Genomic DNA, 26073 nt, shown 5'->3' on the forward strand with positions numbered 1-26073 from the left:
TGGAAATCAGGTATTTTCCAATATTTAATTTACATATCAAATAGATGTTCATTAAAGCTCAGATTAAAGTTAAGGGTTATTATATTAAAAACAGAGAAAACTGAAGAAAAAGTGAATTTTTCAGTCAAATCTATCATTAACTGAACATAAACCCAGTCCACTGTCACTGATCCAACTCCATGGGATTTACTGGTGAATCAATGTTGTAGAAGATGACGGTGTTTCCACGTTCACTACGGAGCCACTGAACGTCCAAATAGGTCATATCTGATGACCATGAAAAGATGAATAACTGTATTTTACACCAATTATTTACTGGTAGGATTAATGGATCAGCAGGTATTAAACATTTTAGATCAGTAGATGCTTTTGGTCACCCGTGTACCTTCGAAATATGTAGAATTTTCTTTTTTAAAAAGTACATTTTGAGAAAACAGAACTTGTGTCATTCCTAAAAACTTTTGGTCACAACTGCACACAGATAAATTTGATTATGAAAGTTAAGATATTAATTTACTATGTTCCATTATTACATTCTCCATTTGTTTATCAGATTAAACTATAACCGTTCTGACTCGGTTCCAAACAGAACTTTAATGCAGCTACTGATGATACAAGCTGTACAGAAAATGGCGGTGATTGGTTTTACTGTGGTTGTTTTCTGTCTAAAAACAAAGCTAAGCTAACAGAGCTATAATGTAAACTAATGTAATGCAACATGTGAAGATGAGACACTATTATTTAACATTATTTAATAAACAATGAGCTTAAGACTTGGGTGATATAATCTGTGGAGACTTGTTTCGTTGGTGGTTTTAGTAGCTGTCAGAGTATTTAGGACACATACAGGGTGGGGAAGCAAAATTTACAATGAACATTTAGTTGTTTTTTCTCAGCAGGCACTACGTCAATTGTTTTGAAACCAAACATATATTGATGTCATAATCATACCTAACACTATTATCCATACCTTTACAGAAACTTTTGCCCATATGAGTAATCAGGAAAGCAAACGTCAAAGAGTGTGTGATTTGCTGAATGCACTTGTCACACCAAAGGAGATTTCAAAAATAGTTGGAGTGTCCATAAAGACTGTTTATAATGGAAAGAAGAGAATGACTATGAGCAAAACTATTACGAGAAAGTCTGGAAGATACTATTAAAGAAGAATGGGAGAAGTTGGCACCCGAATATTTGAGGAACACTTGCACAAGTTTCAGGAAGTATGTGAAGGCAGTTATTGAGAAAGAAGGAGGACACAGAATAAAAACATTTTCTATTATGTAAATTTTCTTGTGGCAAATAAATTCTCATGACTTTCAATAAACTAATTGGTCATACACTGTCTTTCAATCCCTGCCTCAAAATATTGTAAATTTTGCTTCCCCACCCTGTATGTGACTTCATATGAAACTTTTTAACGATTTTTCACTTGTATATTTGTAAAACGATGATCTTTGTCATTATTTACTTGCGAGGGGCTGTTTTTGATGTGAATCCTAACAAGTGAATAGATATGCAAAATCACTGCAGCTGCTGAGAAATGTAGACTGTAGATGAGTATAAAAAGTCTTAGAAATTTGCTTTAATTGATTCTTACTGTATTGTGTTGAGTTCTGTATGTTCTTTTTGTCTTTATGTCTTTGTACATACTTCGCCATAATTATAGTTCTTAATATTTGGATCTCCATATTGCTTAAGCACCTTAAGTTTTATTTCTTTCATTCATGTACATCCCATCATATTGGTTTTGTTTATGAAATGCTCTGTGTAAATAAACTTCTTCTTTGTTGCCTGGCAGTGAAGATGCTTTCTGAAGTACCAACAGGTTAGCTCAGTGTTGCGCGCTAACAGGTGGTGTTAGGAGTACAAGACAAACGCCGCTGATAACCAGAGCAGCACTCTCCTATTTTTTTTCGCACAGTCTCGGCTCGCTCACATTGTGCAGCCGTCTGAGTGAAACTGCTGTTCCGCCCAGATAAGTGTATGTTTCAACAGATACACAGAGGGACGGAGATGAAACAGCAGAGTGCGACCGAGGGAGGGGGACGAGTGGGAGGAGGGGGCAAATCCTAAAATCCCATGAGGAAGTCATTATTTCCATCCCCCTGAAAATGTACACAAACGCATGCACAGAGGAATATATGGAGTTCACAGTCATCACACACACACACACACACACACACACACACACACACACACACACACACTACAGAGAGTATACCTACAAATACACAGGCGTATGGTGAAGCTGACAAATAAATAAATAAACAGTGAAGCAGGAGAACAATAAAGCTATTTAGAAACTTTTGACATCTGGGTTCCATTCAAGTTTCCCTCACCCCACACACACACACACACACACACACACACACACACACACACACACACACACACATAGTCTCTGCATGGGGCAAAAATCAGGAAAGTTTGTGTTCTCTGCTTCCTCCCCCCTTCTATTACCTCTTCCCCCACTCTCTTTCTCCAGCTCTCCGTCTCTGTGTGATTTGCGGGAGCTGCAGTTATATCTGATTACGACACAGGCTACCTCCAACGACGCATTACTCACCGCCTCACTTACAGGCTGAGGCACCGCTCGTATATTTCTACTTGTGAGAGCCAAATGTTTTTCACAAGGGCAGAAATTTAGGGAAATTTTTAACCATTTCGTAATTTCCTTCTAAGGGCACGTCCGCACTAGGGTTCAGTGAATGACAGTTTTAGGGTTAATGTTATAATTAGGATTAGTTTCAGATGACAGCTTGGTGCTTGGGGTAGGATTAGGTATTGATTAGAAATAATTCCAGTACTTTTTTCTTATTTTCACAGGCCTGGTTATTATTTTTTATCAGTCAGAAATGGTTAAAGTGCTGATGTTATAGAGAGCACTTCATAAATGGTCAACCATAATAAACATGAACACTGAATCAGAATTAAATTGTGGTCATAGATATCAGCATATACTTTGAGTTGTAGACTTTAACCCATAAAGACCCAAATATACACCAATGTCCAAAAGCATCTACTGATCTAAAATGTTTAATAACTTTAGAGCTATTACTCCTATCAATACATATAAATAACTGGTGTAAAATACAGTTTGGTCATCAGATATGACCCATTTGGATGTTCAAAGGGTCTGTAATGAACACGGAAACGCCGTCATCTTCTACAACATTGATTCACCAGTAAAACACATGGAGTTGGATCAATGACAGTGGATGGAGACACTTGGTTTATGATCAGATAATGATAGATTTTACTGATAAAGTCACTTTTTCTCAAGTTTTTTTCTGTTTTTGGTATGATAACCCTCAAATGTACTCTCAGCATGATGATTAAAGTACATAATCAGTCAAATAAATATAGGAAAATACCTGATTTTCACTGAAATAAATGTAAAATGAAGAGGACAATATTGTGATAAATAGTGCTAAATGACATAAGAAAAGATTAAATAGAGAGAAAAATTAATATATGAAGTCTTACAAAAGTAGCATGGGTTAATGGGTTAATCATTAGTGACCGAAATTTTTAAAAGTTTAACTTGAGGGCACTTTTCCACTTCATGATAATGACTCAACCTGACTCACTTTTGTTACTTTATTCATCTTCCACTGCTGATTGAACTTCCATACAATGTTGCTGGTTGTCATAGCAATATGGTATGAAAATGATGTGACATCACCATCAGCGTGGTCATTGTTGAGCTTTAGTGTAGTGCCTTGTGATAAGCCATTTGGTATTAGAAATTAAAATACATAAATATAATACAGGCTACAGTGTGCAGAGTATAGCAGCAGTTGTTCACACAATAACAGTGATCAGTTAGGTGGATTACATAAACACAAGATTAAAATTTTCAATGTTATTGGCGTTTTATGATTCGAATCAATTGTTCAATCAAGAAGTAAAGACAAAACCTGATTAAAAAAGTGCTGCCTCCTCACCTAAACTACACATCATGACTAAAAAAAACATTACAGATGTGCCATGATGGTGCAGTGGTTAGCTCTGTCGCCTAACAGCAAGGGGTTTGACCCCAGTGTCAGCCACTGGGGGCCTTTCTGAGTGGATCTGACATATTCTCCCCTTCTGTTTGTGTGGGTTCTCTCAAGGTACTCCAGCTTCCTCCCACCATCCAGAAACATGCATTTAACAGGTTTATTGTTTGAAACGAATGAATGAAAAGGTAGACTGATCGTAATCTTCTAAAGGTTTAGAACAGGAGCAGAATAATTTCCAAATGATGATCCAGTGGTTACGCCCTTCCTTTAAACTAATCTGACACTGAAAATGCATAACACATGTCTTATATTAACGATCTTTCACTTTATTACAGACCAGGTAACTGCTGAAGCGAACATCTAAGTCAAAGTAATAAATAAAATCAAATAGTGGCATCAAACTAAATGAATCAATGCGTGAACATAAAAAAAAAAAAAAAAAAAATCTAGATGGAAGTGATTATAATCTTTTGCACTGTTATCTCTCAATATCAGTATTTTCAGTTTAGGAGCATAATATTAGTCATCATTAGTACCAGTACCATTCATAAAGTGATTAATTGGTGCATCTCTAATTATGATATTATGAAACAATTCAGTAAAATGAATGAAGCGTTTCAGAAAAAAACTTTGACATTGCAGTAGAGAGTACTCTACATAGCCGGGCTTCCTGCCAAAGGATTGCTCAGAATTTAACAAGAAAGAATGAAAGAGAGGAAGAGAGAGAGAGAGAGAGAGAGAGAGAGAGAGAGAGAGGAGGAGAGTCAATGGGGAGGAGGGACAAGTACTATATTAGAGAGTGAGGGGTTGAAAAAGAGAGCGAGCAGTGAACCTGCAGAGCTGTACGAAGTGGGACAGACAAAGAGAACACACAGCCAGACTGACTTCAAACATACACACTGGGCCGCACATCATCCTCACACACACTGTACATTTCTGTGGTGTTATCTCTCATAACACACTCCGTCAGCAGCAGCAGCAGCAGCAGCATGTTTTGGCAGAGGTTCCCCCAGGCAGTGTGTGTGCTGTCAGTCTGTGCGTGTCTGGCCTTCACCTATGACGATGATATTGAGGTCAACTACGCCGACACCTACTACAATGAAATCACAGATGGAGACACACCAGAACGTAAGTCAGTGTTTGTGTACTGAAACAGAAGTTTAATTGAAATCATCTGCTCTCAGACGGCCGTGGTTGTCACTTAATTATATTATCAAGTGTGAAATCTTGCACGTTTTTGTGTTACCTTTTGTGACCTTAGACGACATCATTAGTTAAGACAATGACACTGCTTTGCGTGCAGGGATCTAACTGAAAATAATGTATTAGATCAGGTGTAAATGCATGAGCAGAGACTGTAAAACTGAGTCATATTGACATTAACATAACAAACTGATAAAAAGGTGATAAAACTAGAGAACTGTGTCTGATTTGCCTGCTTTGATTTAATGATTGTTGCCTCATATTTGGTTTAGTTTGACAACTTTATTGAGTGCGTTATGATTTATATAGCACAAAAGCATAGAGGAGCGATACCGGTGCTTATATAGTACAGTTTTTGCAGGCAGACACACAGTCAGTGCATGAATCGAGCAGCATCAAAGAATATGCTGAGCCAGAAAAAGCAGGGTGCTCTTCCAGCTGCCTGCTAGGACCAACACATATTACAGCATGAATGACTGGTTTGCAATAACACAAACACCGTATCATTATAAAATTCTTGTCTGAGCTTGATTGGAAAGCATCACTGTTTTTCTGTGTACACATGAGTTTATTAAGAGAGAAAGAATAAAGGGCTAATGTGTGAGAAAGTGAGTGGATGTGGGTGTTCAAACAGGCCCTGCGGAGATTGCATTTTACATTTGTTTGTTAGTTTAATTGCAACAACAACAACAGTAAAGAGGAAGGAACTTGGCTCTAGACACGGCCTGTTCTGCACAAAGAATGAATGTCAGACAAGGCAAAATATAAGCACATGGATTTCATCTTAATATGACATAATGGGAGGAAATAATGAAATACAAGAGGCACGCGTGAGTTTTTAAGGTAGTGGAGGAAATGTACTGCGATTAGGTGCAGTAGATGTGTGCAGGTATGCGATTTAGGAATGGAAGTCCAAACCTGAAGGATCACTGCATCTGACCTGCTCATAGGAGAGGAATCTTACTCATGATTTGAATTCAGGCGAGTTGAATGAGGTCAAAAGACAGCTCATTTACAGATGAATGACTAGCGTGTAGCAGAGAAAAGTGAAGCCATATGTTAAGGTTTAATTTCCCAGTGCATCCCAGGCAAAAGGAAGGTAAAGCCAGTACCCAGAAGTGTAAGTGCAGAAGCAGATACTGTACTGAACGATCATGGATTATCACTAACGGACATTTCAAACAGCTTTCAGATACTGTAGAATAATGTCTAAACCTCGGTCAGATCTTGAGATTAGTAGGTCCGTTTATAAATTACTCCAAGGCAAAAGGAAACAGAGTGCATGAACCTCCTGTCTAATTTATTTGAAACCTTAAGGACAGGTAGCCAAAACAAATCCTGTTGGCCTCTGATAGTGCCCCTCTAGAATAAACCAGGTATAAACAGAGTTTAAGAGGCTCAAATGTTAATAAGAACAGTGTGTCTGACAGATATTCTCACTCCTGGGCTGTTCTACCCCCTGCCTTAGCTTTATCCCTTCCTCTTTTTTATGTCTCTGTCTATTCCTGTTTTCTCTCTCAGGACTTCTACTTCCTTTTCCTTCTCAGTTTCGTCCCATTCATAACACCTTGAAGATCTCACCGGAAACGCACTAGCCAAGGCGTCCGAATTCAGAGAGGATTGTTATTTGCTTTTCTCTCATTATCTCAGATTTGTATCTTTCCCATTGTTGTTATCTCCGTCCCCAAAAGCCTGACTTCCTGTGTAACTTTTCTTTTTCTATGTACACTTCCTTTTTTGCAGCGACACCGAGCCAAGCCCCCTGTAGCTCTCCAGACCTGAGTAAATGGGACAAACTCTTCTCAATGCTGGAGAACAGTCAGATGAGGGAGAACATGCTTCTTCAGTTCGCCGATGACATCATGAAGGGGGAGATGGAGTCTCTACGAAGTGAAATGCTCAGGTTAGTGGGGTGGACTGGAGGTTATAACCGTTCATAATCTGGTCATTCACAGCAGCTGAAGCTCAGAATTCCATAATTATTCCTGAGATGTTTGTTTTTGTTTTTGCCAGTTTTTGGTTTCCTGGGAACCTGATGCCTCTTCCTGATACCTAATATTTCATTCGCTCCATCTGGTCCCCCTAAAGCCGCTTTCCACTTGGTACATACAACCAACCTTTAACTTAGTATGGGGCTGTTTGATACAATGATAGAACATAACGTGCTGCTCACTTTTAACACCCCTCAGCCAATTTGTACAATTATGGGAACCTTATATGAACATTATGGTATCTGGAAAATAGGGTCATATCATACAAATTATCATTGTCTAATTTTATTTAATTTTTTTTATTATCACGACTGCTGTATTTTAATATTTTGATCATTATTACTATTATTATTTATTTGTTTATTTATTTTTTACATATATGTACACATGCTCATAAGAATATATGTATGTTATTTATATATAAATCTATATATCATTTGGTGCAAGTCTATGTGGTGTGAATGGGTGTGTGTACGAGTGTTTATGTTGTTTTGATTCAAGTTTGTTATGTATATCACTTGCTTTGTGTACCTTTCAACATAAAACTTAAATATCAATAAAAATATTGTGAAAAAAAAATACCCCTAAGCCAAACATAGTGCAAGATTCTATTGAAAGTTACTGTCCTACTATTTAGATTAGATTGTCTTTGAGTAAATTTGGAGCTGAAATCTCAACGCATTCTTCCGATAATGCGATTATGTTGTTGAAAAGACATGTTGCCTTTTGACCTTGAACAAGTAGGTCAAGGTAATCTATTTTAAATAGGCTTCTGCTCCACGCTAAGATGCATCCATAGTATAAATTTGGTGGAGATACGTTAATGCATTCTTCAGATAATGTGATTACCTTGTTGAATGGACAGACAGACGGACAGACGACAAAACAATTACAATATCCCTTCAGCCCAAAGTTGGCCGAGGGGTAAAAACCACTGAGACACTTATCTAAACAACCACAATGGCTGCCGCTAATGTCTGTCTAATCCACTAGTGTTTCAATTTTAAATTCTTTATCTAAGTTGAAGAAAAAACAACTACACTTAAAACTCCTGCTCATAAGAAAGTAGTGTTTGCTGTATTTCCTACAGGAATTACTGAGCAAATTTACCAAAAAGCTTCTCCATCACACATTGTTGTGACTGATTCTAGGTTGGTTTCATTCAGAGGCATTCTGGTCTGTGCCCACTGATAAAAAAAAAAATGAAAACAAAAAATAATTGAGACAATCCAGAATAACTCTCATCATGACCCATAAACAGCCACCATTAACCAAAACCATCTACTGACCTAAACTGTTTAATACCTGTTGATCCACTAATCCTATCAATGCATGTAAATAATTAGTGTAAAATACAGTTTGTCATCTTTTCATGGTCATCAGATATGACCCAATTGGACATTCAGAGGCTTGGTAGTTACCGTGGAAACACTGTCATCTTCTACAACATGGATTCACCAGTAAAATTCATGAAGTTTGATAAATGACAGTGGATGGAGACACTTATATATATATGTTCAGTTATTGATATATTTGCTGAAAAAGTCACTTCTTCCTCACTTCTCTCTGTTTCTGATAAAATAACCCTCAACTTTAATCTGAATTTTTATGAACATCTACATGATCACTAAATTAAATATAGAAAAATACATAATTGTCAATGAAAATAATGCAAAATACAGAGGGTAATATCATAATAAATGGTGAGAAATCAGTCAAGAAAGGTTAAATAGAGAGTAAAATTAATTTGGAAGTCACCACAAAGATACTATCATCTTCTACAACATTAATTCACCACTAAAACCCATGGAGTTGGATCGATGACAGTGGATGGAATCACTGGGTTTATGTTCAGTTAATGATAGATTTCACTGATAAAGTCACTTTTTGTTCAGTTTTCTCAGTTTTTAATATAATAACCCTCATCTTTAATCTGAGCTTTAATGAACATCTATATAATTTGTAAATTAAATATAGGAAAATATCTGATTCTCACTGAAAAAAAACACCAAATAAAGAAGATAATGTTACAATAAATGGTGCTACATCACTTAAGAAATGTTAAATATGGAGAAAAATCCATTTGGAAGTAGCACTGGGTCTTTATGGGTTAAAACAAAGAGTCCATTTATGTCATTCCCAAAATTTTTAGCCATGACTGTGAATGGAGACACTTGTTTTATGTTCAGTTAGTGATATCTTCATTGAAAAAGTCACTTCTTCCTCAGTTTTCTCTGTTTCTGATAAAATAACCCTCAACTTTAATCTGAACTTTTATGAACATCTACATGATCAGTAAATTAAATATAGAAAAATACATAATTGTCAATGAAAATAATGCAAAATACAGAGGGTAATATCATAATAAATGGTGAGAAATCAGTCAAGAAAGGTTAAATAGAGAGTAAAATTAATTTGGAAGTCACCACAAAAATACTATCATCTTCTACAACATTAATTCACCACTAAAACCCATGGAGTTGGATCGATGACAGTGGATGGAATCACTGGGTTTATGTTCAGTTAATGATAGATTTCACTGATAAAGTCACTTTTTGTTCAGTTTTCTCAGTTTTTAATATAATAACCCTCATCTTTAATCTGAGCTTTAATGAACATCTATATAATTTGTAAATTAAATATAGGACAATATCTGATTCTCACTGAAAAAAAACACCAAATAAAGAAGATTATATTACAATAAATGGTGCTAAATCACTTAAGAAATGTTAAATATGGAGAAAAATTCATTTGGAAGTAGCACTGGGTCTTTATGGGTTAAAACAAAGAGTCCATTTATGTAATTCCCAAAACTTTTAGCCATGACTGTGAATGGAGACACTTGTTTTATGTTCAGTTAGTGATATCTTTGCTGAAAAAGTCACTTCTTCCTCAGTTTTCTGTTTCTGATGACATATCCCTCAACTTTAATCTGAGCTTTTATGAACATGTGCCACAGAAGTAGCACTGGGTCTTTATGGGTTAAAATGGATTTGACGATACATGATGATGAGTCCTGGCCCATATACACTGTTGTTACGTCTTTTACATCTTAAACAAAAACATCCATTGTATCGATTCAATTAGGTTTGTGGCGAAGTATGGAGGGTCCTGTGGGGTTGCCGTGGAGACAACAGGAAGAAAGATGGTCTTGCAGTTGGAGGCTCGTCTCAGAGAAGCCCTGGATCGCTTCAGACCTCAAGGAGATCCAACCTGGAATTCTGCTGGGATCCACTTGGAGGCGATGCTCCAGCAGCTCCTCTCTGCAGCACAAACACAAGCGTCCCGACTCGCTAAACTGGAGACCAGCTGCTTCAGCAGTCCAGCAACTGGGGTAGGGGTGCATTCAAAGACGGGATTCCAGCTTCCGGGGGGACACCAAGAACAAGAGGTGGCATCCCAAGAGGTGGCTTTAGAGGCAGCGCTGGTGGCCCTGCAGCAGACGAAGGTGGAGCTTGAGGAGGTGCTGAGGTCATCCAAGCAAAGAAGTCTACCTGCAGGTCAGATATCTATCTTGTCATCTTCTTCTCACCCATGGCTCACCCTCGTGTCTGTCTTTACCTGCTCCTTTCCATTCTTTCTTCACCTCTCTTCAGTGTTTACCCCCAAACATCTTCTGTCTTCAGTTCATCCACATTTTTTGCTGTATTGACATTTCCAGGTCACACTCCCTCTAGTTAAGTGAACCCCCCTCTGTTGAGCTTTGCTTTTGAACAACAACTAATCACATAGATGGTATTTGTCCTAAATACCTTTTTCCACTTCCTGTGTCTGTCCCCATGTGTGTTAACCTACTCACCTTACTCTAATAACAACTTCCACTTTTCCGGTTAACATACTAACATTAGTCTTATTTGACTTTAGTCCAGAAATCTAAAGCTGGCACAGTACGTAGAAAACAGAGCAGAGGGAAATGTAATTATTAGCAGTTCACCACAAAAACACACCAAAGCACCCAGAGAAAGCAGAACCAGATGAAAGAGTTAAAGGCCTCTGCTACCAAAAGACTCTCTTTACAAAACAGCGTTCACTGTGGTCATCGAGAGGAGACTGAACTACAAGCAGAGCAAGATGATCTCCAGATTTCCTTCCTTTGTGAGCACCGTCTTATGCGTCATATACAGAAACACTGCACAATTGTTTGTTTGTAAGGACATCTGGCAAACTAATGATATCAATACTAAGATACACAATTTTGATATTTTTATTGAAACCAATGGCATATGTGGCTATAGAACATGGGAAAAAACCCTCTGTTTAAAATGTTGATGCACTGTGCGCTTCTCTAGAAGGTTTGAGAATGTCATGTAGATGGATAAAACCACATTATAAAGGTATAAACAATAATAATAATACAGGTAATTAACAGCATTTTACTATATTCATTATTTGCTTTATTTTCTTGATTGTTTTTGCCTCCTTCAGAGGGGATTTGTGTTAATAAGACACAGGTAGACCTCAAACAAAGTCCATTTTCTCCTGATCTGTGATTCTGAGAAACATCCTTTTAATGTCAGAAATGTAAAGAATGGGTCCAGTTTTTACTTGGGTGACTTTGGGGTGAAAGAATGAGCTAAAATAAGTAAATCACATTCACTTTTCACTTGAACAAACTTTGAATGCAAATAGTGCGTATCAAGACTGGTACTTGGAATGGAGTCAAGACTCATTTGCTTGCTTCATCTAACATCACAATGCAGTGAATAAATATCATTAGCTTCATAGCATAATTGCCTACGTCGTATATTTTTTCAGGTCAAAGCCAATGATGAAAAATTAATTAGCAGTGTTAGGAGAGTACAGTTACACAGGTATCACAATATAGCCAGAAATATGACTTTGGCAATTATGCTACGTGGCTAATGATATGGAACTCCTGCTTTTACACCTTTTTAATAATATTATGACTTACAGTAATGAGAGTTCTAAAAATGATCAAGTATCACAGAATGAGTGCATCCTGATCATTATTTTGTTCATGTGAGTGTAGTATCATGTTTTCATCTCTACATCTAAAATGCACAAAAAAAAACATCACCAGTTTGATATTAAAGGGGTCATATTTTGCTAAACCCACTTTTATTAGTCTTTCGTGTATTTGGACTCTAATAGTCCAAAAAAGTTTGAATTTGAACCCTCCAGGCACTGCAAAGCTATCTTTATATTCATTTTGGCAAAAATGGAGTGGATTGCTACGACCTGTTTCAATTTCTGCTTAATTTGTTAAGTCTGTAACTAGTTGTGTCACAACATTTGCACATATAAGGTCACGACTTCCAGTGAACATTTCTCCGAGTACGCCATAATTGTTTATCAGCAGCAGCGGTTGTAGTCCATACTAAAACTAGAAAAGCACTCCGAGAGCACAGACCTCCGCCAAGACAGATCAGTCACCCCCCCATCACCACCAAAATGTAATCATTTGTTCCTTGTTGCAGTATCAACATTTCCTGAAATTTTCATCCAAATCTACCCAGAACTTTTTGAGTTATCTTGCACGAGGACAGACAGACAGACAAACCAACACCAGCAAAAACATAACCTCCTTGGCGGAGGTGAATATGTCCAAAGTTCAAGCCAATTACCAAAAATGTTCAGTTGTTGGTTGAACAGGACAGAGCAGCACAGCCAACAACCTCGAGGGGGTGGGGCGTGAAGTGGCTCATTTGCATTTAAAGGGCCAGCTCTCAAAATTACCTTTGTCATGTCATTACTCAGAAATAGGGTTGAAGATGGACCTGTGGAGTTGAATTAATGAAGAATTCAGACCCAAGCATAGCATTTACAGTTTATGTAGACCACAGGGAAATGTTTTACAATGCATCATTCCATTAAAAAAAAAAGCAAAATATCACTCCTTTAAAAGTTTTGACTGTTCTTTGGTCTTATTGTTCACAGGCTGTGAGATGGCCCTTCTCTTCCCCATGCGTTCCAGTCGAATCTACACCTCTGTCATCCCAGACGTTCCTCTATCGCTGACCTCCTTCACTGTCTGTATGTGGGTGAAGCCGACCGTTGTCTCCAACAAAACTGTACTCTTCTCATATGGAAATCGCCGGAACCCGTACGAGATCCAGCTGCTGCTCGGCCAAACCTCAGCCCTGTTCACCATCGGAGGAGAGGCTCACCTGGTGGAGGCGCGAAATGTGGTGAATCCTAGGGGTCCATCGAAATGGATCCACTTATGCGGAGCCTGGAACTCCGAGCACGGCCTGGCGAGCTTGTGGGCTGGTGGTAAACAGGTCGCCATCACACCCGGCGTGGCTGAGGGACACATCATACCTGATGGAGGCTCGCTCCAGCTGGGACAGGAGAGGAACGGCTGCTGCCCTCAGAGTCCCAGTAGCGGCCGTGGGATGCCAGGGTTCGAGGCGAGCTTCGATCATAAGCTGGCATTTGCGGGGAAGATGACAGGTGTGAACATGTGGAACAGGGTGCTGTCCGAGGATGAGATGTCCCAGCTTGCTTTGCAGGACGGCCAGGGCTGTGAGCAGAGGGGGAACATGGTGGCGTGGGGCCTGACGGAGATGTTGCCACATGGAGGCGCTCAGTTCATCAACTAACACAATCTTCAAGGTGGAAATTTTCATCGGCACCATCATAGTCATCGTCATCACGAATATCAGCAACATCGTAATAAGCTTCCATGCTAAACCTGAAGAAAACATCATTACCGATATATCGTCCTGTCTCCTACAATTCAATATTCTAATTAGTGTCATTTCCTTCATCACCTTCATTGCTCATCGTGAACACTAACAGTGCAGTGAACTCTGCTGGAAATGATGCACACAAATGAGAGGAAGTCAATGCTGTGAGAGACTCAAGTTTATTTTTGTAATAATTTCTATTGAATTGATGCCATAAAACTCATGCGCACTCATAATCAGACTAGAGAAGTTGTATTGTGGCACAGAACGTGCTGCATGCACTTAATTAGACTTCAAGAAAAACAGAGCGTCTATTGTTAAAGTGGGTTCTGAGCCAGTAAACAGGAGTAATCACTGGCCAGCCATGCGGGAAAGGAAAAAAAAAACGTGGTCACAGACAATTACAAGGAATTATCTTGTACCGAAGAGGGTTTTTTGGCATAGTAATACCTTTTTCCTCTGTCTTTATCAACTTGTAAATGGCCCCTTTGCATTTTGAATGGTGAAAACCGATGGAATTGTTACAGTTATTCTAACAAAAATGTTTAACCTATCCATATTGAAATACTGTAGATACTGAGGGTACCAGTGAAGTAATGTTCGTTTTTTGTTAGTGTGTTGTAATGTAATGTACAACACACAATATAATGTTTCAAACACATGTTGGACTGAAAACTGCTGTACTTCTTCCTTTAAAGCCGAATAGGAACTTCTTTAAAAGCTTCAAATGTTGTATAAATGATAAAAACAACTTATTATTTTAACACATTTGTTGAAATTGGAAAGGCTTTTAAAGCATTTCTCTTCCTATATTTTCTTGTATTCTTCCAAGTGTTTACATTGACATGAGCTATTTTATTTCATGTCTGCTTTGGTATTTTTCAGTAGTTCTGTTTTAATTGTATGATAATAAATGTGTGTCTTTGTTTTTGATAAGTATTAAGAATGAATATGTTCTTTTTTTCATGTGAGATGGAAAGTGTGTTTGGAATTTGATAAAAGAAACTGAGGACAATGTTTACACAACCCAACTTTTATGAACTAAGTTGTCTTGTATTGTACTGTAAATGGATTTTGTTGTTCTTGTTGATGAACTGAATGTATTTTGTACATAAATGTATTGTGCATAGCATGACTGGTTGAGTGGTGAGTGAGTTATGAATAAAATTTCAAAATATTAACCTAAAAGTCTGTCTGCATTTGGATTTGTCCTTTTCCTTCTCATTGCTTTTTTCACCTTTTTTTTTAAAGTTTGGATAATAATTTGGCGTATATCATTCGTTCATTCACGATGGAGCCAATCCTAGAAACAACAGGTGAAGATGGGGTACACCCTGGCCATGTCACCAGATCATCAGCGCTGACATATAAAAACAAACAACCATTCACTCTCAATTAGAAATATAAACTGATAACATTTTTGCCCATGTGGCACAGCTTTGTTTTCTCATGTTAACTATAATAATTCTGGAATTGCCACTAAAATTCAGGTATTTTTGCACAACAATCCAATTAAGTTATCACTGCTATAACATGTGACTCAGGAAATGTTAAAATTCTGCAGCAATCACAAGTGCAGAGTTTGTATCTTCATCAGACTGCTGTACACACTCAGAGTAAACCTTCTAAACTATGTGGTCTGCATAGAGAGGGGACACATCCAGGTATGAGGCCCATCAGTGAAACATAACAGGTTCCACCTGCAGCAACAACTTCTGCATGGTCTGGACTTTTTCTGTAGCTGTGACCTGTTACGAAATGGAAACAAACACCTTTCACACCCCCTCCCATCCAGCCAGCAACCCACCCCAAACTCTTCTTGCACTATCTTGCAAAGCAGAGTACAGTAACTACAGATGTTGCACAGCAGGACATAAAGGGATACTGTACATTTGACAGATTACGCATTCCAAACGTTATGATTACCTTCAGATCAGGTTTTACTCAAAGGAAGGGGCTCCATATGTGGTCGCAGCAGTGCCACATGTTTGTAAGTATGTGTATTAACCTGTGTGTGATGTCTGATAATGAGCGCGCTCTGTTGTGACTGACTGTAGCAGGCTGTAAAACATTCACACTGAGTCCTGCTGTTAGCTTCCTGTAATCACACACAGGCAGCCTTGTAAACCTCATATCAATGAACTGATACATAGGTGATTGAAAACATTCCTAACTTCCAAATGAATAAAAAAAAAAAAAACAGCTATAACCTGACAGAATGCAAAAAGCTCAAAGTGACATAACAGATATAACCTTTAAAAACACACATGTATACAGCCCATCCATTTGTCTTTCTTGTGTTGCCAACTCATAAGAACCCCATCATCAACTCCAACAAAACCCCCATTACATCACCTCACTTCCTGAACAGAGGGTTGCTGGGAGGAAAAAAAAGCTAATCTGTTATTGGTCCTCTGAGCTGCATGTGTGTGTCTGCGTGTTTTGGCATGCATATGTGTGTTTGTCTTCTCATGTTTATGTTCTGTTGTGTTTATGCTGTGTTTTCATAGGACCACAGGGTCCGGGCTTGTTAAAAAGCAACATGAGGGTGAAACTGAGGATTAGCCTCCAGAGGGAGAACAATTTGATACCGCGTTAAAACATTAAAAAGCTGCCTGAGGAAAAATAAATCTAAACATACTAGTATAAACTCCTCCACTGAGCTTTGTGGACTGAGTTTCTTACATTATGATGGTGCAAATCTATTTACCCAGTCATTTATGGGGAAGTCCATGTCCTCTTGATGTAAATCATTACTTTGAGGGTTAATAGTTATTTTAAGGTTAAAGTTAAAGTAATTTCCTGGAGACCTGAGTCTAACCCCTGCACTAACCATAACTTAAGTCAATGAAATCTCTCCAAAACACGTTGAAACACAACACTGCCCCTGCACAGCAGACCAGCCAATAATTACTGTGGACTAAAACGTGTAAATGTTAAAATGAAACACATTAAATTGACATACTGATACAAGCAAAGTGGGACTTCTTTATTACCCTCTCCACTTGATCAAATGTACTGAGTTTGACTTTGTCACAAAGCACAAGAAAAACATGATGAAAATGATATCCAGAATATTAAATGCTGACATATTACATTACCCAAATAAAAAAGAAAAATTGCCAGAGGCAACTTTATCCCTGAGCCCTCATAGGGTCAAACCCTCAAAATCCAACTAGCACAAAATAACAAAAATGTAGTGCCTCCCTGCAGTTGTAAAATATGTACTGAGATATTATATTACCCAAATAAATACAATAAATCACCACAGGCCCCTTTATCCTAGAGCCCTAAGGGTGAAAGGCCCAGAAGGCAGCTGCAACAGAATAACTATAAAGAACAGCCTCACTGCAACTGTAAAATGTGCATTTAGAGCATCATGGCTTCTACTCTAACTCTAAGAAAACACACATGGACAAAAATTAGGGTGTAAATGAGTAGTTTCTATTTCTACATGCCACCTTATCCTCCACACAACTCCAATTGTCTTTTTGCTCATCTACTCTAAATAGAAAAATGCCCAAGTCCATTCTCTCATTAGCTGGGACACTAGTCTCTATTTTCACCCACTGGTTTTTCATCTCACTGACACTTCTGGAGAAACCTGACTTGTAAAATGAAGCAGACAGCGCAGAGCTAAGCTGTTTCATGTGCTGAGCTCATAGAACGTCCCCACGGTGGGTGCATCACACCGGTGCTGCGTGAGGTGATTAATTCCACGTGGTAGCATGAGTGAAGTGTTAGTTAAACATGTTGATAATGGTTTGGATCGGTTCATATAACACACACCTGCAAGAAAAAACATCTTAAGACTCAAGTGTTTGGGCCTGATTTATTAGTGAAGAAAGTAAATTCCTGCACTCTGAACTGAACACCTTCATACCATCCCCCCAGATTAATGCAACCTGTTCATGGCTATGTGTGTGTGTGTGTGTGTGTGTGTGTGTGTGTGTGTGTGTGTGTGTGTAAGCCTGCGGGGTAAACATATCACCATCAGGCATTGCTAACCCCTCAGGAAACCACACAATACTAATGAGCTTCAACAGCTCCTGTTAAGGTTAAAAGGGCAGAAAAAAAATTCAAGGAAAGAGCTTGAAAACAAGTGCACAAAACAAAAAGCCAATTGTCTCCCAAATTGTTAGAACTTACAGCAAGTTTCCCTGCTGTATGAGGGAATAAATGATTTATTGCAGCTGGTATTTACTATCGTTATAATCCTCCGAAAGCCGTCATTACCGCATTATTTACAGTGGGCCATTATAGGCTAAGAATGTGGTTTTCTACTACAACTACTGATTACAACAGTCATTCCTTTTTCCACTCTAGTAAAACAGTTTATCCCATTGTTACAGGTCTGCTCCGAGGCCTCAAATGAACAACTAAAAAAAACATCAGCAAATATTTTTCTATACTGTTTGCAATCTATGAAATCCACACCCTCACACACACACTTAGTTGAGATCTGTCTTAATCTGAAACAGAGTTTATATGTTAAATGTTACATGCATGTGTTTGTTTATGTGTGTGACTGTGTTTGTATGTCCTACCTCCAAGCACACTGAGTGTTATGGCCTCGGTGTGTTCAGCCAGCAGGTCGGCCTTGGCTATCGCAGCCAGTGAGAGGTAACTGGACATGTTCCTGCTCAGCTCCCTGTTCCCTCTTTGCAGGAAACGCACGGCGACCGGGACGGCGAGCACCATGACCGACGGACAACTGTAGTTCTGAGAGGACACAAAGAATGCAAAATGAAGACAAAAGTCTCAGGCCTTGTGGCTAAAAGGGTTTCTTTTTTTTGCTGAACATCTATGTTTTGGGTTAAATATTAATTGAGTTAAACTACGATTTGTTGGCACTGACTTTTTAACTCAGGTGAAGTGATGCTTGTTTTTTTTTTTTGTTTTTTTTAACCTAAGCCACAACTAGAAATGAGGAGAATAGAGATTAGAAATGCACTAGCACCCTCAACAGGACAGTCTAAAACAACTGTGTTTCAACATAAACCTGCACTGTCAGCCTGTGTGCATAATAATAGTCTGCACAGTGAACAGAAACACAATCATTATCACAATATCAGCTCATGCAATTACACCATCACAAACTTCTGCAGTTTGAAGCTCCACATTCAGGTTGATTTACTGCAGAAACAGAAAACAGTAGATGCAATCTCTTGGATTTTGTGACAATGGACTGACAATGGAAGAGATAGTGTGTAAAACATGCAACAGTGCCAACAATAACTGAACAATGAGAATTTCACAAAATCCATAAAATGTCCATATAATTTCGTCTGTTAACCTATCTGAGTCCAGAGTTGCACTACAGATATAAAAATATTGCTGAAATGGCATTGAATTATAGCTTTCTTTGCTTGATTGGAGTCCTTGACTTCACACAGTGTAGATGTTGACAGAATGACAATGCTATTAAATACATTAATTAATGTATAACTAAATTATAATGCAACTTAAACATGTCGATACTGCTGCCCTCTACACAAGGACATTTTCTCTATCTAGACCTCCTTAAATCATAATGGATGACCCCTGGACTGAAGGAACATAAATAATCTTCAATGCATATGATGGCTTGTCCTTTAGGGATGTATTGCCACGTGTTCCATAAAAATACCTAAAATGGCAAAAATATAGAGAATCTAAGCCTTTTAATGACACAGAGCATGCTTGTGGTTGGAGAGTTATACAACATTGTGAGATTATTAATATTATTATTATTATTATAGTAGTAGTTTAGTATTTTATCAATACTTTTTTATTGGTATGTAAGTACATATATTTTTATTTTTATGAGTTTGAAGATTTTCCTGATTTTCTCAATGGTCATAATACATTAATTTATCAATTTATTATTTTATATAATAATATAAATCGGGAATTTTGTCATTGTCTTGACTTATTTATTTTCCCATTATTGTTTTTTTTTAGTTCTGTTTACTATCACTATTATTAATATTGATATTGAAATATTTTCTTAATTTCTTACTTCTTTCTTTCTTACATATTTGACTGTCATATGATGATGTTATTGATTGTTTATCATCTCCTATTTTGTTTTTCTCTTCCCTTGTTTGCTTAGTTATTTCACACAGTCTCTTAAAGTGGCAAAATTACTGTAAATAAACAAGACAATTTTGCTGATAATACTTAAATTCTTGATTCAGGTGTTAAAAATAGAACTTTTACTTACTGTAGTACATTCTCCAAATGTTACTAGTACTTTTATTGACTATTTACACCACTGTCACACAAACACACACCACATTCAGCCACATGATGGCGATGTAGACAAAGCATCTTCATCATTCTGTAGGCGATCCATCTATTCATCTACAGTACAGTGCAGTTACATGTATCTGATACTGCTAATTTGTGTAAATAAAAACATATATTACTAATTTTAATAACTGCTGGCAAAAAGGCTGTGACCAGCCACTGGCTCCAACCTGAATCACCTAATCTGGAAAAATGGGTAGATATTGTGAAGGAAATTTACCAGATGGAAAGACTAACCTTCTCCCTTCGATTACAAATGAACAAATTTTCAGATCTATGGTCAAAGTGGATATTTTTTGTTTACACTTACCAAACACAATCTGTTGGAACTCTAAATGTACAAGAAATGACAATGTATCTGGAATTGTCTTGTTTTTTGTGTAATTAATTAATTCTGCTTTTCATATTTTATTTATTTTTTATTTTCCTTTTTTTCTTTAGAAAGAGGAGGTCAAAGTCTCTTGGTCTTTCGTATGTGTTTTCTTTATGTAACAATGCATCCATTGTTCACTGTTCAATTGTTTTGTTTATTAACACAAAAAAAAAAAAAAAAAGAAAAACTGAAATGTTGAGAATGGAAAGATTGGTCATTAGTCACAGACTTGTTACGTGACCTCAATGTAATTTAAATGCATGTTGAACTTTTCTCAATATTTCTAAATAAAAATTTGAAAAAAAACAAACAAACATATATTACTAAATCTCTCATTTATCTGTATCTGACTGCTTTGGTTAAATGATAATAAATACATTGTGGCCAGTGCTGACTGTCCCCATCATTTTAACCTCCAAAGCGGGTTCCTCATGTAAAACTGTACAGATTTATTCATCTGTACCATCTGTCTTTTTTATCTTATTAGGTCAAATTGCTTTAATGTCAGATTTAGCTCAGATCTAACAGCCTGGAAAAAAACACTCAAGATGCCTTCAAGAGCCAGAATCCTATGTGCACATATACGGGTGGTAAACAAGCCACTTCCCCCCTACAGTGTGTTCTTGTGTACGTCTTCACTCGTCTCTGTGGGAGTTTCAGTGGAAGGGTAAGGAAAGCATTTGTGCATTTGTAGATTCAACATGACAAGGATAAAAAGACAGAGACAGGAGATGAAGATAGTTGGAGGCTCAGACAAACAAATCACAAGCTAGAACATGTTTCAGAATATCAGCTAAAGGGGACAAAACAGATTGAAGGAGACAGATAGAGAAACAGAGTAAATCAGAGGTGTCAAACAAGGTTATTATCGTTAACGAAAACTAACGAAATGATGAAAACTAGAATTGTAAAAACATTTTCGTTAACTGAAATAAGTAAAAACTAGAATTAAAAGAAAAAAAAACTAACTGAAACTGTTTTGTGTGCATACAAAACTAACTAAAACGTTAAAAATTACGGATAAAATTCCCTTCGTTTTCATCTTTGTCAATGTCGGATTGATACAAAATCGATTTATTTCCCTCAAGCGATATTTAACGGTCCGTTACTTCTCGTCACTTGTGGTTTACAGTCGTCTTCTGGTCCCCACTCTACCTGGAAACATGGAGACTAAAGTTGGGAGAAAACAGCAGAGTCCTGTCTGGGATTTATTTGAATACGACGGAGAAGAAGAGTAAAGATATGAAAAAACTAAAACTAAACTAAAACTAAGCATTTAGAAAATAACAAAAACTAATAAAAAGTAGCAAACCTGCTCTAAAAACAAATTAAAACTAACCGAATTAGAGAAAAAAAAAAGTCAAATCTAAATAAAACTAAACTATAATGAAAAATCCAAAACTATTATAACCTTGGTGTCAAACCCACTTAAGCTCAGGGGCCAAATTCAGCCCAATATGATCTGAAGTGAGCTAGACCAGTAAACTATTAACAAAAAATGTTTACATATCTATCTACACATCAACAAAGTATCCTTTAAAATGTGAATAACATGAACAACCACAAACAACGTGAAATCTCTTAAAAAAATAAGTGCTTTTTAATCAATATTATGCCTCAATTTATCATTTACACGTGTGCATTACAACTTATAGACCACAGTGGATCTAAAAAGACATAAAACAGGCATAATATTAGTAAAATTGCTCTTACTTCCCTTAAGACATTTCGTGTTGTTCATATTTGTTCAGGTTATTTGTATTTTACTTTATTTTTTTAACCCTATATCAGGCAAGTGACTATTTTTGGTAATTTCCACAAACATTAAATATGGGGCCAATCCCGTACCTCAGTGAGGTCAAGAAGCATGTTGTTTTTTATGACATTATACAGTGATTCAGAGAGATTTTACAGACATTTTGAAGCTATAAATAGTGAATATGAGTGATTTTTGTCAGTTTATGACCTTATAACAGTTGTTTTCTTGCATGTCTTTGTTTTTTAGCAAGTGCTGTTCAGATGTTTTATGCCAAGAAGAGGGAGATGATGACGTCCAATAACATACAAAGGCTGAAAATTTGAATTTCAGAGTATTTCAATGAGTGGATGATAAAGGGTTAAGGATAGTTTGTAAATATCCTCCTGAAACCAAGGAATGCATTTTTGTCCTCTGTAGGGGACAGGCGTTTCACAGCTTTACTTAAAAAAAAAAAAAAAAAAAAAGAAAACTGTCCACAGCAAAGGACATTCCATAAAAAGTCAAATTTAAAAAATATATGTGAAAAAACTGTTGCATCGTACTGTTTCCAATCAAGGCAATCATTTAACATAAAAAGGCAAAACAGGAGGATATGATACAAAAACTTACAAAACTTAACACAATATAAGTATTTTCATGTAATTTAATTTTTTTACACTAAGAGAAAAATTTGCAGTTATCATTATTTATATGTTATTATGGTAGTATTTTCCTGGTCCGATCCACTTGAGATCAAATTGGTCTGTATGTGGAACATGAACTAAAATGATTTTGACACCTGTGACTGTTAGTATCTACAGTGTAACTTTTGCATTTCGCAGATTCATCCCACAGTCCAGATTGGACCCTTTGGAATGCATTTTTGTCCTCTATAAGAGACAAGCGTTTCACAGCTTTACTTAAAAAAAAAAAAAAAAGAAATACTTCACAGCAAAGGACATTCCGTAAAAAGTCAAAATAAAAAATGTGAAAAAATTGTTGCATCATACTGTTTCCAATCAAGGCAATTATTTAACCCTTTCATGCATAGTGGTCCCTCCAGTGGACAGTTCTTCTCCAGCTGTTCTCCTGTATATTCATGGGTTTTGTTGTTTTAGTTCCATATCAGCCGACACAGTGGACACTTATGCACCATCCCATACACTGACATTCATACCATTACTGTAAATTTGCTGTTCTTGATAAATTTGATCTACAGTAACATGTTTGAGTGTTGTTTTACTTGGTATTTTTATTTCACAGTTTTAATTGTACAGCTATTTTTATGTCTTCTTAATCTATTTTTGTATTTTAGTCTATCATTTTGCTTTTTTATTCTTCTGTATGACAGTTTTTAATTGTACAGCTGCTTTATGTCTTTAATCTATTCTTATATTTTATGTTATTCTTTATTTTATTTTATTTATTCATTTTTATTATTTTGGTTTTCCCCTGTAAGTCGCTTTGGAAAAAAGCATCTGCCAAATGCATAAATGTAAATGTAATGTAAATGTAAATCAATTGCTTGTTATTGTTATTAGACTGTAATTAACATATTGCATATTATCTTCATGGAGTGAGAAATAACTAGTATAAGAGTATGTTAAAATGTGAGAAAACATCAGATTAGCAGCATTAAAGACATTTTTATTTCATAGATTTCACACAGTATATCAGTTAATACATGTTTCTTTGCTTCAAAAACTAAACGCATGGTGTCCAGCTGAGTGGACATTTTTGCAACTCCATGAAAAACAAGTTCATAAAAAAAAAAAATTCAGTCGCATTGTTCTTTTTAATGCCTAAAGAGGAATAAAAACACTCAGGGAAAAAAAAATCTTGATTAAGGCTCTCATAATTCATGCATGAAAGGGTTACTATAAAAAGGCAAAACTTTCGGGAGGATATGATACAAAAATTTACAAAACTAAACACAATATAAGTATTTTCATGTAATTTAACTTTTTTACATCAAGAGAAACATTTGGGGTTATCATTATTTACATGTTATTATGATAGTATTTTACTGGTCTGATCCACTTGAGATCAAATTGGTCTGTATGTGGAACATAAACTAAAATGATTTTGACACCTGTGACTGTTAGTATCTACAGTGTAACTTTTTCACAGATTCATTCCACGGTCTAGATTGGACCCTTTGGTGGGCCCGTTTTGGCCCATGAGCCGTATGTTTGACAACCTTGAAGTAAGTGTTCCCATGCAAACTGGTGGAGTTAGGACATCAGAGGCAGGAGCTGTCAAAAGTTTTAGTCTCACCTCTGCTTCTGCATGTACGTGTGTGTGTACGTGCCTTTGCTACAGAATCAGTCTCATTACAGAGGTATTAAGCACATTCCCGTTCTGACCCGAAATAGAAAGAGAGAAGGTGGAACAGACGGAGTCCCTCTGCTTTTAAGCCTTTTAGCTGTGGAGGTCTGATGGGAAAAGTAGGCAAGGTTTAGATTTACATTTGAAAGACCGCTGGATTACATAAAAATATATTTGCACTTAAAGCAAAATCCACCTCTGAATACACTCCTGCTTTTCTGTTTCTATTGACATGTTGTACTTTAAACTTGTGTACCCACATTTACCTCTTCTGCAGAATACCCACAATCCCTTAAAATGTTTACTGTGAACTGAAAACAACAGTCGCTTCATTTAACGGATTCATATGTACATAATTCTTTAGATGCTCCCCACCCCCTTCATATGCTTTTTTGGATTTAAGTCATATTAAACTGTGTAAATATGGCCAAAAAATTAGACACACTTAAAGGATGAGACCACATTATGCGGCTATACTTTCCTGCAATGCCAGAGCGATGATGTGTCTATTTTTATTTTTTAGGATGTGACACCTGGTTTATGTATATGTGGTACTCGTAATATTAAAAAGGACTTTCATATGCATCTATATGTTTCTGTTTCACACCCTTTTTTGTAGCTGACAGTGCATTTCATACTTAACAATAGAGGTTGACCAAGAGTGGATTTTTATAGACCAATAAAATAACAAAATTAAAGCTGAAATGAACCATCATGGAGTATTCAAGACTGAGTAACTGATGAACTGAACATCTAATTCCTTAATAAATGCTGTTTTTATGTGTTGTTTTGTGCCCCAGCAGACAAACCCAATTGTGCTACATGAACAAAAGCACTGAGACACATGACATTCAGGAGTTTCATTGAAAACATGAGTCTGGACAAAACCAAAATGATAAATGCTGTCATATAAATTTATATTGCAATAAATACAATTACAATATAAGTTGATTTTTTTTTTTTTCATCTTTAGGGTTAATTTTGTTTACAGTGTCTTCTATGTTTATAATATGCTTCAGATTTTTACTCAACTCTGGCTTTTCTAATCATTCTTAATCATTTATTTTATTATTTTTTACTTATTTATCATTTATTTTTTAGATTTTTCTATTTTTTAAATGCATGTTTGGTGTTGTCGATATTGTTTGTCTCTGATACACCAAGACCAAATCTTCTTACGTGAAAATACTTGGCAATAAAGTTCATTCTGATTCTGATTATAACACTGCTCTACAATTTTTTTTAGAAATGATTTGCTTCAGAGATTAAATGTGCTAAATGTTACGTATTTTAATAAGATTAATTGGAAAATAAATGCCAAAAATGCCAGTTTGCTGATGTTTTCAAGGTATATGATTAAGTGTTATTACACATATATATTGGTTTATGTACATTTATATAATAGTTTTATAAATCTTCCACTAAATAGAACCTGTAAAGTGAATGTATTCTAATGTGCAGACAGTGTTTTGAAGTAGATCTTGTAGCTCTG

The 26073-nt window shown here is 36.6% G+C and overlaps 2 protein-coding genes across 2 annotated transcripts in view; one reads left to right on the plus strand and one right to left on the minus strand.

Moving 5' to 3' along the window:
* Positions 1-26073, minus strand: part of veph1 (ventricular zone expressed PH domain-containing 1) — a 131009-nt gene that overhangs the window by 75834 nt on the left and 29102 nt on the right. Inside the window, exon 4 of the mRNA XM_030152999.1 lies at positions 18399-18573. Coding sequence (XP_030008859.1) covers positions 18399-18573 — 175 coding nt within the window. The remainder of the gene's footprint in view (positions 1-18398; positions 18574-26073) is intronic.
* Positions 4839-15033, plus strand: ptx3a (pentraxin 3, long a). Its single transcript, XM_030152998.1, has 4 exons — positions 4839-5135; positions 6954-7113; positions 10289-10701; positions 13100-15033. Exons 1-4 carry the CDS (start codon positions 4997-4999, stop codon positions 13762-13764), a joined length of 1377 nt encoding a protein of 458 aa, XP_030008858.1. The 5' UTR covers positions 4839-4996; the 3' UTR covers positions 13765-15033.

Source organism: Sphaeramia orbicularis, chromosome 13, assembly GCF_902148855.1.
Source record: "Sphaeramia orbicularis chromosome 13, fSphaOr1.1, whole genome shotgun sequence".
Taxonomy (NCBI): domain Eukaryota; kingdom Metazoa; phylum Chordata; class Actinopteri; order Kurtiformes; family Apogonidae; genus Sphaeramia; species Sphaeramia orbicularis.

What these genes read in the sequence shown, in the direction of transcription:
- ptx3a (XM_030152998.1), top strand. Translation starts at nt 4,997, where the DNA reads ATGTTTTGGCAGAGGTTCCCCCAGGCAGTGTGTGTGCTGTCAGTCTGT. An exon ending in CTACGAAGTGAAATGCTCAG is followed by an intron (nt 7,114 to 10,288) that starts GTTAGTGGGGTG and finishes CGATTCAATTAG; the next exon opens with GTTTGTGGCGAAGTATGGAG. An exon ending in GCAAAGAAGTCTACCTGCAG is followed by an intron (nt 10,702 to 13,099) that starts GTCAGATATCTA and finishes TATTGTTCACAG; the next exon opens with GCTGTGAGATGGCCCTTCTC.